This window comes from Tinamus guttatus, unplaced genomic scaffold (assembly GCF_059628265.1).
Source record: "Tinamus guttatus ecotype Peru unplaced genomic scaffold, ASM5962826v1 Tinamus_guttatus_pri_ptg000356l, whole genome shotgun sequence".
Taxonomy (NCBI): Eukaryota; Metazoa; Chordata; class Aves; order Tinamiformes; family Tinamidae; genus Tinamus; species Tinamus guttatus.
In genome coordinates, this window is record NW_028288890.1 from 4,125,376 (window position 1) to 4,145,738 (window position 20,363).

Here is a 20,363-nt window from a genome sequence, read left to right on the forward strand (position 1 = left end):
CAGGAATCCCTTCTCTGCCTACAGTTTTATATGGACCCACAAGTGTCTGGCCAGAGCTGCGGGCTGGTAGTGGCTGGGGGAGGCAGTGTGCTCTCCAGACAGATGGAGCAGAACTGCTCTCATGCAAATAACAGCGGTGGCAACCAGGATCAAAGACCTTTCTTTCTCCACCTGAGAAAGAGCCCTAAGCCAAATTTTCTCTTCTGGCATCTTGAAGGTCACCTTTTTGGTTGTACCCTGACACAGATTCAATCTCATGATCTATAGCCCTGTGGAAAATGTGACTAAACATCTTCGAAGGATGCTGACTGCAGCTGGAGTTATCTGAGGCCCTAAATATGGTTTTTAGTTGCAGATACTAAAAATCGTGACTTAGTAACAGGCATGATTCTACGGCATCAAAAGGCTTTTCTTGCAAAATGAAGAACTAAACTGAACATTACCAGAAAAAAATCCCTAGCAATGCAGTTAGCTTCGTCCTGTAATGTCAGTAATAATCTACTCACAAATGACCTGATGAAACAGAGTATTTAAACACATATATTCAGAGCATTTGTTAGCTCTTTTTTAGAGCCTCAGAGACAGGTGTTGCTCAGGCACCTGAAAACCCTTAAAAACTGGACCTATCTGTGTGACCTGACATGTCTGCAAGTGGGAACTGTCTACTGTTTAACTTTATACCTCCTTTTGTTCCTTCTTCAGTCCTCCTTGACTTCCATGCTCTGAGGTCCAGCTTTGGTATCTGACTACAGCTCACAAAGTCATGAGGATATCTGTTGGTCTTGAGGATATTTCTTGGCACTTTAGAGATGTGGGTGTTGTCACATATTATTTGTGACAAGGAGATTTTGGACAGTGAGCAGCGTTGCTGAGGAGTGAAAATCCCTCTATTCTCCCACCAAAACCTGCAGAAAATGGAAAATGACACAACAGATTTGGTCCTCTGGGCTTCTCCACATTCAAGACTTTTAATACTTTACTTCCTGTTAAGTGCCCAACACAAATAACACACTTCTTTTGTCAAGAATAAATATGATTTTTTATTATTCAAAAGAAGACCTCCGAGGGTGGAATGAGACCTATTATTCATCTCTTAAAAAAAAGAATGATATATTCATACCATTTTTAGATGTGCAATGGAAACCATGTTTGCCTATAAGCTCCCAGTTCCAGACTGTGAACCCATAGTAAGTCTTTCTAGGTCTGTACTTGGCACAAGAGTTTCCCAGAAAGACATGTCATGATCCTATCTTCATGAAAGACTGCTAAACCATACGAGGATTCTGCTTCAGAAAGGACTGGGAAACACCACACAAAATGGGATGTATACTTCACTCCTGCAACTGGTACTCCCAGCATCTCTAAAGAGGAGGAGGACCTCAGGATCTCCTACTGTGAAAGCACAACAATGCTTCCATGGTTTTGTCTGTCAAACAATCCTGACAATCCTGACCGGCCTTGTGCAAGTTAAACTCAAACAGTGCTACATGTTGGGCCACAAGAGTCCAAGCCATAGCTAGAGAGGAAGGAAGAAATAGTGAAAAATCACTTTTGAGTCCTTCAAGAGGCACAGAAGACACCAGTATGGTGCCCCAACATCTCTCCTGATGGTAACGTGAGTGACTGCTCTCTATGCATTTCTAAAGGCTAGTTCTAATAGTGCTGGTTACACCTCTCTCATTGATTGTGCTTTGGATCCTACTTTTTTTCCAGGCAACGGATGGAAATGAAGCACGTGGGGGCAGTGCAAAGCTGTGCATTGCAAACTCAGGATATGGGAAAGCAGAACTATGTGTGCTTTTGGCATAGCCTAGCGCAGCAGCACAGAGGGAGCAGCCTCTCTCTTCCATCAGAGAAGGAGCAGGGACACTGTAGATGCTCCCTGGAGGCAGTCTGGGCTGAGCTGAGACTTGCCAAGAGGGAAAAATTAATCTCCTTCACTCCATATAAACCTCAAAGCATGTTAGCCATTTGGCAAAATCCTTTGGCCTGCAGGCCCTGGATCTTTGCCTATGCACAGTCTCAAAGTCTAGTTCTTAAAAAATTCCCAGTCTGTATAATTTAGCTATTTGTTATCAGCAGAGAATCTACCAGTCTCACTCTAAGTGAGAAAAAAACAGCTGTCATCCATTCATACCTCCCAGTTTGTGTTTGAGTGAATTAAATCTAGCTGGAGGAGTCAAACCATCTAGTGTCTGTTTTATCCATCATTAGTGCTCCACCTCTGGCACATCTCTGCCTCCTCTGTACCTCTGATCTATTCAAGTGTTACTTACATGCTTCTATTTCCTTCAGTGAGCTGGTGTTTGAACACATACTATTGTGGTCCTCCTTGAAATAACTTATCTGAACATTAGCAAAGAGCTCAAACTCTGTACACCATCAGTGTGGAGAAAGGCAATTCAGTTAGCACAGATAAGGACTGCCAGATGAGCTGAACAGCCTGGGAGAGAAAACACTTGTCTAGGAAGGGATCCCAATCTTTAACGATTGTCTAGTCTGGAAATAGGAACATTGCCAGAGAGGCAAAAGAACATCTATGAGAGTAATAAAAAACAACTAAAACAATTTTCAAACTGCACAAATCTGTGTAAGCCCAGTCTCCCCCTGTCCTCTGGGGATTGCATACCTGGCTCTTCTCTTACCTGTCTCCATCACGTAGGTTCCTGAACTGGGTGCCAATGATGCAAGCCATGAGAGGACCAACTCTTCCTCCAGGCACGAAGGGCTCTGCAAGTGCCCCAATCCAAATGTCAATATTCTTTGGTGTCCCATAGAGTTTCATGAATTTCTTTGCCAGACCACAATTCTTCAACACTCGAGCAAGCGTTCTCAAATTGTGAGGCTTCGAGAGCCCGCAGAATTGTCTCCAGGAGTTATAACCTGCAAGAAAACCAAGTATTAGAGCAAAGGGCGGTCAGCAACTCATTCCTCCTTCCTGGGAAGGGCACTTTTCCTCTCCCAGATGCAGGGCCCATGTACATTCTCAGTATTTTTAAAATCTTTTTTTTTCCAGATTCTTCTGTATTTCTGTTAATACATTGTATTTCCACTCCTCCAGAGCCAGTGTGTCCTGCCTGACATTTCAGTGTTGTCTAGGGAATGGCAATTTCTTTCAAAGTGGGAGTCACTCTATCACCTTCCCTTGCCATTTTGCTTTTCCGCTGGTGCCGATGCAGATGCCTGTGCAAAAGCTCTAGAGTCACAGCATACCTGAAATAATCTTCTCACAGTGTGACACAGGAATGGCAGGAGAACCATACATTGATGAAGCTGCTTCATAAAACCAGAGGAAAGACCTCAGGGCATTTCAAATAGCAAAAGAGATTTGTATTCAGGCATCTAAAACACACCTTGAGTGTGCTGTGACTGCTCCTAACTGTTTTCTGGGTGCCCACATGGCTCTGGCCATATCCAATTGTTGTCTGATCGTAACTGCAACCCATGAAACCCAGGCAGAAGATAACAGAAGAGAGATCTTCATAAAACTCAGGATGTCACTTTCTTTGAAAGCATATCTAGACAAGATGTTCATACTACCACCTTCTGTACAACATGGTAGTGGGCAAGTTCTTCTGCAGATTTAGTTTCATTTGTCTTACTAGGATCTTTTTTTACACTCGATATACATATTGATTCTATCACAACAAATCAGCAGCTGAAGATAGGAACTCAAGATTTTGGTTCAGATCATGTTTTACTCCTAGTTGCAGCATGGAAAATCAAATCCCTCTGTTGTGGAAAAGCACAGCAATCCTATGACTTGATCATTGCATTCAAATGTAATGCCAGTATCTGTCTGGGGTTAGAGCCTGTGAATTTAGCATTATTTTCATCACAGTTTCAAAGTCAGCCTTATTGCCGTTCCCAGCAGGTTACTGACAAAGCATCTTTCATCAGCCTGATAATAGCACTGTTATGCACTGGCACACCCAAAATCCAACAACCCGTCATTATGTGTAAAGGCCTATCATTAATCTATTTCTCAAGACTATCTTGCAACTATTTTGCATCTTGCAGAGCCCTGTGAGTGGTTCTGACATGTCCTTTTCTGTCCTACAGTCTTTGTAGAGAAAATAGAATGGGATCCACACATCATGATCTGCTCTTCCCAACTTGTGTGGCTGGACTACATGGACTTGGAGACATACAATGCTTGGAGAGAGGCCACAGTGCACTTACAGCCCCAGTTCCACTAATGATTCCTAGTTTTGCTATTTAAATAACAATGCACCTAAGTCAGTTATTAAACGCTTGACTTCTGTCTGTGCAATGCAAAAGTTTCTTGTGACTGTGTCCTCCATTTGTCTCCTGCAGTTCCAAGCAGGCTCTAACTTCATGGCATAACTTCCTATTTACTTATCTATAGCAGTATATGGAGCAAATTGGGAAAGATCTCTGAGGAATTTCGGTCAAGAGAGGTCATGTCAAAGCATGGGCAGGTGCATGGAGTTTGGAGAGCTTTCTCTGTGATCAATTCCAAGAGTGCCTGGTTTTCATCTATTTTTCCTTGGATGCCCTGGCTCCCACAACCAGCTTACCTGGGAGGCCATGATCTCTGCAACGCTGCATGTTAAGTGCAGGTAAATCCAACCCGATCCTTGAGACCTGCTCAAACATCCGATCCCGGAGCTCATCCACAACCATTTGTTGCTGTGTCATCAGCTTGGCCTGGTTAGCCATCAGGCTCCGGAGAAAGGGGTCAATACCACCTGCAACAATCGCACAGTGACAGTGAGTGTAGGCTGGAAAGCGTATGCAAAAGAGGATTGAGAAAGCTGAATACCACTTATATTTACTTATAACCTTATAGTACAGGAATTGTTGCACCTTAACCGAGGCATCTGAGCTCCTGTAATTTCACTATACGCTCTATCGCTAGTTCCCCTCCTGAAAAATAAGTGTGTTACATGAGATGTTGGCTATAGTAAAGAAAGTGCATGAAAGACAGAAACTGGATAACCTAGGAAAAGAGATAAATACCACATAACTGAATCAGTTTTCCTGCACTTAAAACACTAAATAGAAAATACCTTGAATAATGTTCTTACAGACTACACAGAGTAAGTTATCAAGGTGTATACTTCAAAATAAGATGGGTCATTTTTTAACTGCAGATAACAACTACATTGTGGAATGGTAATACAGCTCGTTTATTGAAAACTGCTTTTAAGTCCAGCTGAAGCAAGAACTCTTCCAGAGGGCTGAAAGGGCTGAATGCATTCAGCAGTGCAAGAAAGACTTTACCTTCTTTCACAATCCTCCATACAGCAAAGAAGGCTTTGCTGAGTTGGATTTTGGGTCCCTCAGGCTTGTAATCTTTATTTAGGCGATTCACAAATGGGGGAACTGAAGCATGTGCAAAACGAAAAGCCAGAGTGAAGACATTGGATACCCGAGGATCCACAGAGTCATTGTAGCCTCGGTAGGAAGGTATTGTTTTCCAGAAAGTGGATCCAAGCAGAAGAGGCAGATAGTCTCTGTAGGTTATAATCTAGAGGGAAAACATGGAAAGGATGAAATACTGTTTGCTTAAACATCAGTTTCCTTGGATGCGTGGTGATGGGAGAGTTCTCACTTCAAAATGATTGCTTCAGAATGATTTCTGTAGCAGACTTAGCTAGCACAAGATGAGGAGTGGAGACAGTATGCAGAGCCAACTTCTCGTTCACCTTATAAGACCTTAACCCAACCATTGAGGATCTCTTGTGACACTGTTAAGTGACATTTCTATCTCTTCGGCTCTGTGGCATTGATTCAAAGCTGCTGCTTTGCCCGGCCATTGTATCATGTAACTAGTGCTGCAGCTCCAGGCACAGGCATAGCACTGCAAGGTGCTTCTGGTTCCACCAGCTGTGCGTGATGGAATCTCAGCATTCTCTGACACTGACAGGAGCATGAAAATGCAAAGCAGAGGTAATTGTTGCAGCAACACCAAGTAATAGGAAGCCTGGACACTGCTGCTTCCTGTCCCGCAGTCATCCTCTGTGTGTGCTCTAGGACCTCTTCCCCACGCCCTCAGATATCCCCAGGCGTGCTCCTCACCTAGGTTTCAGCTCAGGAGGTTAGGGAAAGATAAAAACTAACAATGCCTCCCAAATCCTCCTAAATATTCCCTAGTAGTATAGTTAGAGGTCACTTCCAGCAGCAAGGTAAAGCGACTCTTCCCCATTCCCTCCCATTCTATATGCCTCAAATGACAACAACAACAACAACAAAAAAAAAAAAAAACCAGCAGTATTGACACAGATGTTATTGCCACCCCTAAGCAGCTGTATTAGTGCTCTCATAGCAGAGGTTTCCAACCCTGATCTGATGATCCCTTAGGATATTTAGAGGCCTGCAGAAGATAACTAAAAATAATAAATTCATTAGCAGTAGGATGAAAATGTCTTAATTGCCTGAAAAATGCAAGAAAATGGAAGCATGGGTCTGAAAATGATGAGGGGAGCAAATAACTCTATTGCAATTGTTTAACTTTCTCCACATTGGCTTACTCAACACTGCTAAGATTTTTTCTATCATAGAATCATAGAATGATTAAGGTTGGAAGGGACCTCTAGAGATCATCTAGTCCAACCCCTGCACACGCAGGGTCACCTAGAGCACGTGACACAGGACTGCGTCCAAGCAGGTTTGGAAGATCTCCAGAGAAGGAGACTCCACAACCTCTCTGGGCAGCCTGTTCCAGTGCTCTGGCACACTCACTGTTAAGAAATTTTTCCTTAAGTTCCTGTGGAACTTTTGATGCTTCAGTTTGTGGCCATTTCCTCTAGTTCTGTTGGTGGCCACCAGTGAAAAGAGGCCAGCACCATCCTCCTCTATACCCATGGATATATTAATTCAATAATTCCATTAAGTTTTGAAAACTTAACCTTTCTGACATTCCTGAAAGTGTTTACTTATTTATTCATTTATTTACTTGTTGTCAAGCCAACTCAGAAGACAGGTTTCTAGTTAGGGATGACTAAGGATTGCCTTTAGAAACACAGAATCACACAGAAGCACAGAATGGTTGAAACTGGAACTGACTGCTGGAGATGATCTGCTCAAGCAGGGTCACCTAAAGCACTTTTCCCAGGACCCCGTCTAGACGACTTTTGAATATCTCCTAGGATGGAGACTCCACAATCTCTCTGAGCATCCGATGATTCAACATTAGAGAGACATTGAATGGTCAGGGTCAGTGCTTCTTATTTCAGGTGTCACTAGATGATTTTCCTTTTGACCAAAGGGGAAGGTAAAAGGCATTTGATCATTTGCACCTCAAAATACTGCAGTCTTCAGAAACTCTTCACACAAAAAAAAAGCCCATCATGTGAATTTTGTAAGAATGCAAGACAGGGAGGAAGAGCTGGGGCAATCAGTAGCACATATGACATAGGGGCTGATACCTGGACCATGGCGCCTAGGATCTTCCGTGCCTCCTGGTAGATCCTCTCTCCATTCCAGTGGGGATTTAATCTCTTCAGCCCTCTAGCCAGGCGGTTGTGCTCCCGCACGAAAAGTGTGTGCATGGACGCCAGCTCCACCATCTCATTTGCTCGAGAATCACCTAGAAGTATCACAAGTGAGCAGATTTGTACTGCCAGCGACCTATGTGTGCTTGGCTGCTTTCCACTGGAGGAGGACAATACACACACAAAAAGTTTTATGTTATCAATATCTTCATCACAAAGAAGAAACACACAATAATAGATGGAAAACTGCATTTGGACCCAGAGGTTTGGAGCACTCCAGCTGAAAACATGTCCCCACTAACACAGCGAAAGCATAGACTCCACTACCATCATGTTTAGCCTTGTAAAGAGATAGAACCCAGAAATGGGTCGTGTTAAAAAAGTGTGTTAAAAAGGGACTACTAGAGATGACTTAAGGTATTAAATATGAGTAGGCTTCCTCCAGAGTCCCATATTGCAGACAGAGTACAAATGCTGAAGACAGCAATGAGAATGGGCAGAGAGAAATTGGGATGTCTAGAGGAGTGAGAAGGCACCCCTAAAATGGATTCAACTATGGCCAAAGCAAGCAGACAGGATCAAGAGCTTTGGTAAGTAAATGACGAGTCACACACAATGAGTCCAACCTTAGAGGAATGAATTACAAAACATACCAAATAAAACAAAATAAAAACCTTTATTCAAACATCTAGGGCATACAGCCTCACAACAAGCAGGTGACGAGAGTGGGAAGTGGCACCTAGAGAAGAAAAGGACATACTCAAAGGAAAGTTCTGCCCCTGCATTCAGCATAGCAGAATTCGTGATGTTCCCCTGACAGTCTTTTCATGAGCCATTGAAGTTCATGAAAAGAGGAGGCAGGAAAGCAGCAACATACCTGCTTGTTCTTCTGTTCCTCACTAGGAATCCACCTTTTGCCATGCCTGCAGGCTCCTCATTGAGGAAAGACATGCACAGAACTGAGGGAGCAGCTGAAGGCATGGAGCAATAGATGGGAAAACAGATATATCTGAGTGGTAGAAGGAAATATAAAACACCGAGAGTTTAGAATGAGGGAACTGGAGGATGCTACTAAAGAGAGCTATCCTAGCAGTCCTACTGCTAGTCCCTGATGGCATCCAAGGACCCAGAGAGTGACATCCAGAGGAGATTGGACAACATTTGGGACAGTTCCACATCTGAGGAAATTTGTCATGCCTTTAAGTTTTCTCCTCCGGTACCATGAGCAGCCCCGTGTGGTCAGAGCTAGAAAGAGGCTAGCAAGAAGGTCCTACTGACTCAGGAAAAATGAATAAACAAAACAAAACAAACAGGAAAAAAAACAAGGACTGAGACGCTAATTCACAAGATGCATTAGAAACCTTACTCCTTCTGGGCCCGAAAGCCTGTGATAGCATGATGGTACCAGCAGGCACCAGGGAGAAGGGAACAGTGGTCAGAGTTCTGGGAATCAAATGGTTTTGGTGCCCATGCACTATGGAGATTAGAAGACAGCAAACAGCGGCAGATGGAAAAGTGGTGGTGACTGTGCCCTATTTTGCTTGAAGCAAGGGACATGGATTTGAGAGGCTCTGGGCAGGACAGCAGGAGTTAACTTAGAAAGAAGAGATAGCCAAGAGGATGAGAAAGTCTGACAAAATTTAGATAAAGGTCTCCTGGGAGACTGTGCTGATAAATGGAGCAGGAGGCCATCTCAATGCGTTGAAGTGCTTGTGTCCCAGCTGGAGTGCAGAATCAGTGCAGCCCCATTCCCCTTGGTGATGGTTAAAAGAAACAGAAAAGTGCAGCAGCAGAGACAAGGGCTTCACAGCAGTGACCGAGCTGAGCACCAACACACCTGCACCTGCCTTGATGGGAGAGAGAGCTGCCAAATGACAAGCACAGACAAGCCTGCACCTTCACATTAGGTTGCTATTGCTGCATTTGTTCAGCTCCATCCATGAGCAACGAGTGCCCCTTTGGCAGCATCATGTGCTTAGTAGGTTAAGGGCTGAGAGTTTCACTCCAGGCCCATGTTCACAAAGAAGGCTCAGCTGAGAGGAACTCTCTCATACCTAGAGCTTGCCTATAACAGCCTGCTTAAGTCTTTCATGATGTTTTGTTGAGCCCACTTTCTACTTACATAAGAAAAAACAAACAATTAAAGAAATAAAATAAATCTAGTGGGGTTGAGCACTCCAGGTTTCAATGTTAGGGAGCTTCTAGACACCATCACCCAACTTACCTGCAATAAAGCATGGGATTTTCTCTTTCCCACTGACAATAAGACACGGGTCCTTTTGCATATTGTCAAAAGGCATAAGAGCCATCCCTCTGTCAGTGAATTTTTTATTAACAGCCATCAAGCCCAGCTGGTTGCTCTGGTCCCTCAGTCTGTTGGCCAAAGGCACTTCACTCCCATACACCATGCTAGCATCAAGAAAAGATGTGAGCGCGTTGATCTGATCTCGAATTGCCATTCCTCTGTCACAAGCCGGAGCTGAGCGGAAGAAGGGAATGCAGTCTTTCGTGTTCTTAATTCGTGGGTCATTGGGTGGGATCTGCAAAAAGGTAAAAGAATAATTCATCACCACTTCAGGGACACATAATCTCTGCACTGATAAGAAAAGCCAGACAGGAATGATTGCAGACATATTTCCCATGGTAGATAAGATGGTCATCAGTCAAGTCACAGATATGAAGGCTGACATTCAGAGCAGAGAGGCTATTTTGGAAACCCAAGTCCTACATATCCATGAAAGCCTGGAGATGCCTACATTTCCACACAGATAGACTTATGGCTACTTTTTCCTCCGTATTTGTACATATCTGCTTGAATCTTGCAAGCCCAAGCGCTCCTTTCACATGCTGGAGTTTAGTGTCCATTTTTACATTCTGGGCAGGTGTTTGCAAATTGTAACGCTGACCGTATTCTTAAGTACACCTTGGGCACTCGGGTGATGCCCTATCCCTTCACAATTTTCTTTGGAAAGAAATGCAGTTTCATGCAGGGACAAGAGATGCATGTTCAAAAGTCCTTAGCAGGAGAGCAGGGCTGCAGGGTGGACCATGCCTCTGCCCTGCAGCGTACACAGGTCTCAAACTTTGCAGTGCAGTGTTTAACCCACTTTCTACCTGATGGATATGTTTTCTGAGCACGTCTAAGCCCACCCAGACATGGGCAGAAGCGGATCTGGTGCCTACCTTCCCCCAGTACATTGCCTCACAAATCAAGATTCAGAGGTCATCTCAAGCACATCTCTCCCACTGTTGGAGAGTGCAATAACTGCTGGATACTTCATATTTCCATGATTAGGACTGAGTCTTTCCTGTTTGAGTAGGTCAACTCCAAGCACATTATTAAACATTAATCAAAGTAGGTACTAACGTGACTGCAATGCTTTCCAGCTAAATGCCTTAGCCTCCAATGGTAGAAATTCTACTTCCTCATCCCATGTGCTAATCAGCCTTTAACCATTGAATGAGTATGTATTTGCTGTTTATGGGGTATTTTACCAGAGTATTGACATCCATCTGCCCCTGCCTCTGGCTTGCTTTCTGCAACCATCGCACACATCAATGTTGCCTTGCACTATACCTCCAGAGGAAAACCATCCCATTAGAGATGGGGCTAATGGTTGGAAGCGCGGGAAGCTGTGACTGTGCCTGTTGTGCCACGGCCATCCCTGGGACCCAGCACTGCCACCTCACAGGCAGCAACCCCTGGCCTGCTCTGAGAGGTTGTCCTGCGAGGGATGCGGCAGGGAGCTAAGTGTATAGACCGCAGCCCTAGGGGACATGCTCTGCTGTGAGCAAGGAGGACCTCAGCTTACACTATCCACTGCCTGGCCATATCCATGTCCCATTGCAGACAAATAATCCCAGTAGGAAACCTGATAAATTGAAGACAGATAGCAATGTCTTAGATAGCAATAAGAGACTTGACTTGGAAAACAGGCTTCTCAACAAGGGGCAGTTGCATCTGCACAGACAGAGGCATGGCCTATACAGAACATCAGACTGGATGCTCACAATAATTTCTTCTGCCTTCTAAAATTCACCCGTCTTAAGCACAGGGAGAGTCATTAAAATCTCCCAGCTAGCAAATAGGTACCCTTCCCCCCTCCCCGAAAAAACCTGGCTGGCCGTACCTTGATGGGAAAGCAAGGGGGCTGTTTGGCACAGCTGGTCTCACAGTCCACCTTGCCACTGAAGGAAACTCTAGCAGGAGTGTGGGGACTGAAAGACAGGTCATGGTCAATAAATTGGCCCCACTGCATGAACATGAGTGATCTCTGCTGATCCAGCTTGAGCTGCTCAGGGGGGAAACGAACAATCTCATTTGACACTTTTCGAACCTGCAAGGGATTAAGGCAAAACATGTGTATTAAGAAATGGCCATAAGGAGCGCATCAGCTTTCAAGGTCACCAGCAAAAAACGATCCAATGTGAACTCCTCTTAAACAGCAAGAGCTGTTCTCCCAAGATCCTTCTTTTCTCATTCATCCCCCTTCCACTGTAAATCTTCACTTAGTTGTTTCTTCAGTTACAGCTACAGAGAAGTGGTCAAAAGTCTACTCGAGACATGGTATTGTACAGTATAAGAGTTTAAAGTTGCAAGGAAAGCATGAGCAGGAGGCACCCGACACTGAAAATCTCAGTGCTCCTCATTACAGCTCTCATTGCACTGAGCTCAAGTGATAAGAAGCCACCTCACAGTGTTTCTTCTGCCCCCCAAGCACTACAGAAGTTGTACACTTACACCCACAGATCATGCACACCTATGGATGCCCACACAGAGTTTCTACCTAGAAAATTGTCCCCTGGTTCTGCAGCAATTATATTAATTTTCCTTTGCTTCACCTGGGAGTATGGGAAGATAGAATGTATGTCTATTAAATCACAGTGGAGATATGATGAAATGACACCTGAAAAATGAGATTTCAGCTTCCTGCCTGCTAATCCCCACCATGCTAGTGGTTCAACTTACATTTGAGAACTATGATAATATCCAAGCACTGGGAATCCCTAAATGGTGTTACTGTATTTTTAGCCGAATGTTAGAAACATTACCAGTGGAAAAGGGAATCCAGACAAACGCTTTCCTTCTGTCCACCCATGGGGGAGCGACACACCATCCTCATACTCTGCTGGCAACCATCTGACAAGGGCTCTGTTTGAAGCTCCTAGTGATGGGTTTCTCCTGTGTAAGTGAATGAAAGAACAGCAACTATTAGCAGCATTAGGACTGTGGCAGTGCCAAGAACTCATGAATTGGGACCCAGCAAATTCCTCCTGGTGATGCTAGTATGCTCTGCAGGTGGACACCACATAGGGCCTTCCCACAGGTGATGACTTGCATCTTCACCTGGTGCTTCAAGTGAGAACATGAGAGCCTGGGAGGCCTAATCCAGCCCAGCAAATATGTTCACATTTGCTAATGCCTCATAGTCCCTCAAATGAAGCAGTGAAAATAGAGAGACAGCTAAGTCCAAAACGAAAAAAAAAAACCAAAAAACCCACAGTCTGAGTCCTGCTGTACTTAACTAGTAAGTGTCTGATCCCTAAATAAGGATGAAGAAAGCTGGAAACCTTGAAAAGGAACAACATACCTATGTACAATGGTTGGGAAGATATGGGAGACCTATAATCCCAACAGTCCGACAGCTGGCAAAGTATTGCCAACTTCCAACAAGAAACCTCAGGTTAAATAATAGTAATAGCAATAGTAATAATAATAACTACAACAACAACAACATACACCAGGCCTCAGTAACTACTAGGATCAGATGACTGTTGCCTTTGCTATAGCAGCAAAATCAGCCAACTGTCAGTGTCTGCTACCTGCCCTATTATCATGAGTTTGTAATTATATTATTACTTCACCCATTTTAGTTTTTTAAGTTTCACCTAGCTATGTGCAAAATGGATAGTGCTCCTTTTAAAAGAAATAATGTATGGCAAAAAGCTTACTCTACTTGTGTTACTAAGCAAACTTTGTGACTAGTCCTTGTAGACCTACAGCAGAGGTCTACTAAAGACTAACAGAGCATATCAAATTAACAGCAGTGACAATGAAACATATAAAATAAGCCAAAGGGAAACCAAGACCAAGGATGAAGAAACCCTCATCCTGTGGATCCTGACAATACACTGAAGCATCCAATCTGTGGAAAAAGGGCCTCATAACATCAGAGAAAAGGAGCAGACACTTGTGCCTATTGATTTTACTGAACTACCAATTATCTTAAAAGAAATTGGGTGATTTGCATCGTGAGTGTTACTAATTGATCTAAAAATAGTTATATGTTGATTAGACTTTTAAAGTCTTAGTTAGACTACTAATAAATTTTGGTCTTGAAGGACATATATACAATGTATTCGCTGATTGCCCACAGTGCCCATGGATGGCCCATGCCTAGGGCCAAGCAATGGAGAGACACAGCAAACTGGACTTCATGGTTTTGCTCTGGTCTGACAGACCTGTCCCTGTCCCAGAAGCCAGAGCCCCACTCTGAAATGGAGCTGCCACTTTCTGAAAACAGGAGGAGGCAGGTAGCTCTCCCTCCTTCTTTTACAGACACCTGAAAGCTAAAGCACCCTCCAGGCAGACAAACCTGTGTGAATTCCTTCCTCTGCCTGAGGTGCCACATGTCCCAGGAGAAACTTCACCTCAGTGACAGTGGAGGGATAGACTTCTATACAGTCCCCTTGAAACCACTCCACTGTCGAGCACAGCTGCCCCTTCATTAAGTAAAGCAAGCTCTGAATTTACAGAGAAATAATATTTTATATCCCACCTTATAGTCCTGGCCTCCATTTGGCTAATGAAGGAGCATGCACAAGCTGCTCTCTCCCGACCTGTGCACCCAAATTTCTCCCTGAGCAGCGGGGATACAGTACAGGGCATGGAGCCAGACCACACCGTGCCACAGCACAGAGCTATGGTGCCGCCAGGTCGCAAACCAACCCACAAGGCTGGGAAGCACTTCCATGCCTTGCAAGGGGCAGAGCCAGGCACAACCAGGAGAAAGTAAAAAATGCAGCTCAATGACAGAGCAGGAGCAGAGGGGAGTCACCATTTTTTTGCACTTTGAAATCTAGTTCATGTACAACACCAAAAGCCCTTGAGGTGAGATTGGAATTAAAATCTCCATGTGCCTACGAAACAGTATAGTGGGTTATAAAACCCTAGGGAAGGCATCCTGTATGGATCATCTTGGAAGATATAAGTCTTGCTGTACTGATAGGGGAACCAGCTGCCCCTCCTGCTGTTGGAAGCCCCTCACCTGTTGTTGCACTCGCCGGTGATCGTTCGGTAACGGGAGGCAGATTCACAATTTATTTTCTTATTATGTTGGTCACATCCAGTTGCTTTGAAAATCATCCCCAGTTGAGCTGGTGTGAGAATGTCTACAAGACAGCAATAAGAAGTGAACGTACTGATTCTGCTTGGTCAGGGTGTCTCCCAGGCTCAGGAGGAAAAAAAAAAAAAGAAAGAAAAACATTCTTGCAATCCAGAATTGGATTCCTATGCTGGTATCATCTTGTGCAGGAAGAATGCAAGGAATTTCTGCTTCAGGTTATCCTGCTCTAACATGTCTGTGCTGGAGATATTCTCCAGAGCAGCAGAGCTCTCTTTTTGGTTTGGGATGGCATCAAAAACCACAACGGTGTGTTCAAATCTTACATGTAGTTACATTTTACAAATGGGCAGAAGGGAAATTATTTTCTATCATTAACAATTGATTAACGATTCTTTTCTCTTTCTCTCCCTTTCCCTTTATCTCCACTATAAATTACTAACAGCTACTGCTGTCTCTGAGAGCCGTTAAAAGTTTTGTTTCCCTATGGAAGCACCCCCCAGTATGCACACTGTCGTCGGGAGAAGAAGCCATCAGACTGCTGTTCCCCACGAGGGGACACTGGCTTTGCATTTCTCGGTGAAGATTCCCCAAGGAATGGGCGGTAAGTGGCTGACATTAACCTTCTTTGCTTGAATGAAGCCTTTTGACCATGGCTACTGCACACTACACCCTGCGGTTTCTTAGCCACTACTGCCACCAACAGTTTCATCAGTGCTGTTCAGAAGAAACTGCTGCCTCCTTTGCCCAACGATGAGAGGGCACAGACGTCCCCTGCCTTTCCCCCTCACCCTGCATGGTGTGAGCTTGGGCTTCAGGTCGTGATCTGCCAGTACTTAGCCCTAATGCTTGTGGTCCCCATGAGTTAATTATTATATGAAGCCCTCCCCGTTCCTCCCCCGAGTGTTCCTCTAACCGCCCCTAACTTGCCTTCTGCTCTCAGCAAACAGGTTTTGATGGTAGGGCAGGACCTCCCCCTCACAGAGGGGATTTTTCCTCAACACATCACCAAGATGCTTCACACTGTAGTTGGACGGGAGGGATTTGAGGAGTGACCCACCATATCCCCTAACTCCTTCCTCCTACGTCCCACAAAGGCCTGTTGACCAAGAGCCACATCTTCATGAAACAGCACTCACTGCTCTTTCTTCCTCCTAGCAAAGTGACATTCCTACCTGTGACGTTGAAATCTCCCTTCACAGTCCATCGCAGCTTCTCCTTGAGCAGGGTCAGGGTGGTTTCCATGTAATCTGCAGTGCGAACTGCAGACCGGGTCCCTGCCACTGGCTGTTTGAAATATCCCAGGAGCTCTATTGGGGTCAAGGAGCTGTTCTGCAAGTTCTTTTTTATGCTACAAGGAGCAGGGGAAGGGGAAAGAAAAAAAAAATCTGCAGGGGGCATTGGGGCAAACCCCACTGCAGGTCCTGCAGGTTACCCCAGTTCACCACCCGGCATGTTAGTCTGAACTGCCAAAAAAGGCAGGGTCACCCCAACACCCTGCATGTAAATTGGGAGAGACCAGGGCTGCTCCTAACACTCTTGGCAGAGGAGCAGCGTGGCTAACAGGAGGGAAACCCCACAGAGATCCACGTTCCGGAAGACAACATCAGAGCTCTTAGGCCTTTCTTTACATCCCTGAGTCAATGAAATCTCACTTAACTATTCCCTAACTAGCACCAGTGGGTGCCTGTCTCCCTCCAAAGGCCCACAAGGCCACAAACATCTCCAAGTCTGTCTTAATGCTGCTGGACCCCTGAGATGAGAAAAGCTCCCAAGCCAAGGCTTTCCTAAGCCTCCCCAGAAGACAAGTGCTGATGGAGGAACCTATACACACCCAAGCCGAGGTGACAAAATCACAGGTCTCCTGCCAGATCGCACAAAATGCCCTCACTCTGACCTGCTGCAGTTCACTCCCCTCATAGGTGGTGAACAACTGGAATGCAGCAGGGGCTCTGGTTCTCCTCAGGATGTCCATAAGGGATGAAACAGAGTCAAGTACTAGGAGGGACAGCAGGAATAGAGAAGGCAAGAGTTACAGCTCAAAATAACCGCACAGACTGGAGATGTGATGCAAAAATAGCCAATAGGCACCAGGCAGCTCTAAAAGCTGCATGACTGCAAATAGCAAAGCCCCATGTGGTAACTCAGCAGAGGACATGTAGGTGAGCCTGGGCAGCAGAGGATAGGTAGGAAACCAGAAGCCATGTATAGAAGGGAGACTGGACACCCACCAGCCATGAGAGGTTGTGGCACCTCCAAAACATGACAGAGGAGCCCAGGCCATTGATAGGCCTCATAAGCGTGAGGAGGCTTTATGGAAGCTGTCTGTCCCAGTGTGGATCTGGCAGGACTGTATCTAGAATCACCTAGCTCTGCTCCGGGAGAGAGGCAACTGGGCCCTTTTTCTGGTTGCAGCCTAAAATAAAATAGCTAAATAAATGTTGGGTTTCAGTCCACCATGTTCATGGAGAACCTTTCCCCTTCATATGCGATACTGGAGTCAGGGGCAAGAGCCAACTCTTCTGAAGCCAGAGGACTGCAAGGCACCGTAGCACCCACGCACAGCGAGAGCAGACTGCACAGTCCAGCAGCTAAGCCCAGACTGAGTCTCACCTGTCACGTGTGTGTTTATAGGCTGAATCCACTAGCCGCTTGGCTTCGTTAACACTGCTCAGCACTGACGCATCTGACAGTTCCTCTGAGAGACCTCACCAAAGGAAAGGAAAGGGCAGAGATGAGAACGCTGTTTTCCACCCTGTTGTGATGAGCAAGAGAGCAGTGAGTGCTCTTGTCTCCTGCTTTTTTCTCATCCGTGCGTTTTCCCCCATGCTTTCTCTCCTAGACCGCTTATATCCACATTTGACAACACACATATGCTGTTTGCTGCTTACTTTGGCACCAGCTGGTCAAAGCAGTAGTTCATATATCTCCTTCACGCCACAAAGCAGAAGGACTTCCCCACCACTTTCCCTAGTCTGTCTAAAATGTTCTGCAAATCCCTGACCTGTCATTCTCACTACTTTTCCTCCTACCCTGGGGAACTCCTGAAAATGAATGAGAAGCTCAGGGACCTTGCCCCTGTAATCTGATATCTGTGGGTTAGAGAACAGGAGAGGACAACTGTCACTGTGCTACTCTACATGGGAGTGCTTTTTCTCTAGCTTCTAGGCAAGGAGAAAGCTTCAGAAATCAACACAAATCATTAAAAAAAAAATCATATTTTTCCCAGAGTCCACAGCATATCTTCCTGGATCAGCTCAAGAGTTCACATCTGGCAATCATGGTGGGAACACGAATTATCTGAACCAATATTTGAGATAAATGAAAGCTCGAGCATGTGGTTTCCATAAGGATTTTAAATGATAAATTTAAAATCAAAGTTTTCTGTAGGTTTTAGAGGAGTAATGCAAGGCTGCAAGAGTGACAGGCAACTTCCCCATGCCTAAACACCAGAGCTACCTGTTAATGGTAGTTCAGTTGGAGTTGAGCCATTCTCACAAAGAGGGATTTGTCTGCTGTTTTGCTTGGCATGAGTGGTAGGAGGACTGCTGTGCTGCTGGGAACTAGAGCTGTTCTGAGAACTAATCTTACCTTTAATGCAATTTTAAGAAATCAGATAGGAAATCAACTGATAAAAACCTGAAATTGTCAGTATTGCTTCTTCAGTAGATAGTAACTCTACTGGAGGCTACATTCCTGCTCTCTGAGTCTTTGCTGTTTACAAGAGGATAATTTAAGTTCTGTCACACTAAGCTTTATTCTTTTTCCTACTTGGAATGTAAAAGCCTCTGATCTGTTAAACCTGAGAAAGGTTCAATACCATATGAAGATGATACAGATGGTTGGAACAGACTGAGGGTCACCAGCAAGCCCAGAAAGAGGATTTCTACCTTCATCTCTGTAAAAAAAAAATGCAAGAAGTGAAGACCAAAATGCCATTAATTTCACCACACTGATGGCATGTCTTAAAGGAGCCCACAGCCCCAGCCAAGGTTTCCTCTTCCCAGCACAGCGCTCCCTGAGAACAAGGGTGCTGCCAAGGAAATCCTTCAGTGACCTGGTGATTATGGTGGATGGGAGCAAATTGGCCTGGGCCGAGGAGAGGTGTGTGGGAGTCTGGAATCTCCCTGCTAATCCAGCAGCATCAATCACATCCTGAGCCAGCCCGTACCCTGCCAGTGCTTCAAACTCGCAGTGTGGACGCGTAGGTCAGAGGATCAGGCAAGAGCGTTTGAATTACACATTCTCCACAGGACACAAGCCATGGGCCCCAGAAGTGCACATGGTGTCTTTGCCAAACCACAGAGAAGTTTTGGCAAGGCAGCTGCAACAACCTCGTTTTTACAACTCACTCGAGCCTTCTGGAACAGGTGGAGCTGGCAATAAGAAAGGGAGCTGCCTCCTGTCTCACGGGGTTTCTACAATATCCAAGGGCCCTCAGACATCATTGGGGAAGCACTGCTTTGGGACAACATCTTCTATGGGGCAACACAAAACAGATGAACTCATCCATCTGAGAGTTGAGACACAGCAAATGCCGTAGTGTTTGAATGAGGAGCAAGGCAGAACCATTCAGGAGAGCCCACCCTTGCTCTTGTGCTGCCTTGCCCTGTCCTGCTGCCTGGCTCCTGTACAAGCAGTAGCTTCAAGGAAGGAGCTGAGACACAGCAAGGGTTTGTGAAACGCAGCAGTGAGTATGTAGGTTCCCAGACTTCTAGGAGAAACAATTAGTGCAATCTCCTTTGGCATCATGAACAGCCCAGCCCATGCATCCTGGAAACCCTGCCCAGTCCCAGCTCCCATCCCCATGCTGATGAAGCTCATCTTAAAGACCACCAATCTCCATAGCTTCTTAGAAGTCCATCACCCACTCAGGGAATGCTTTTGTTAGGAGGAATGTCCCTGGCAGGCAGCCCTCCTGGGTAGCTGAGGGAAGGACCTGCTGTCACCATGGCTGATTGTCAGTGAGCCCAGGCACCTGCCCTGTCCATGCAGGGAGAGCTCATGCATGAGATTAGGAGAGCTGCCACCAGTGATTTGGCTTGATGGGAAGAGGGGTCAGCCAGAAGAGCCTGGCATGTCCTCTGTATGCAGGTAATTGGGCTGTTCTTGCATAAAGCTGACCTTACTCAGGCCCTACTCATCCACCTCCGGTGTGGAATAAGGTCACTCCAAAGCAAATCTCTATCAGAACAGTGCCCCTGTGGACCGTGCCAGCAAAGCGTCATTTAGCACCCACCATGGAGCAGCAGGCAAAAATAACCCACAAGAGCAATGCAGTCCAGCCAGATCCTCACTGTGCTACAGCTGGCCCTGCTGGGGGCTGCTAGGACAGACAGCAGCTCTGTTAGCCCTAGAGCAAGGCTTAGGAGACAATCACACAAGCAATGGGAAGCATAGACCTCACCTGAATGCTGCAAGCACAGCCTTGACTCCCTCCACCCATAGTACAGAAGCTCCATAAAAGCAAAAGCAAGCATGAAATGGGCCACAGCCTCACCTGCAATCTTCTGCTGTCCTCTGCCCAGCCCCTTGGCACCTGCACCTTTATGTGCAGCTG

General features: G+C 45.5%; 1 protein-coding gene across 1 annotated transcript; it reads right to left on the reverse strand.

Moving 5' to 3' along the window:
- Positions 1–610: 610 nt before the first annotated feature.
- On the reverse strand, positions 611–18,709 carry MPO (myeloperoxidase). Its single transcript, XM_088529960.1, has 12 exons — positions 18,624–18,709; positions 17,417–17,510; positions 15,979–16,154; positions 14,729–14,852; positions 12,513–12,642; positions 11,591–11,797; positions 9,685–10,000; positions 7,395–7,555; positions 5,248–5,494; positions 4,542–4,712; positions 2,646–2,883; positions 611–905 (listed from the first exon to the last, which is right to left on the reverse strand). The coding sequence occupies exons 1-12, from the start codon at positions 18,697–18,699 to the stop codon at positions 611–613; spliced, it is 2,235 nt and encodes a 744-aa protein (XP_088386086.1). The 5' UTR covers positions 18,700–18,709.
- Positions 18,710–20,363: the final 1,654 nt, after the last annotated feature.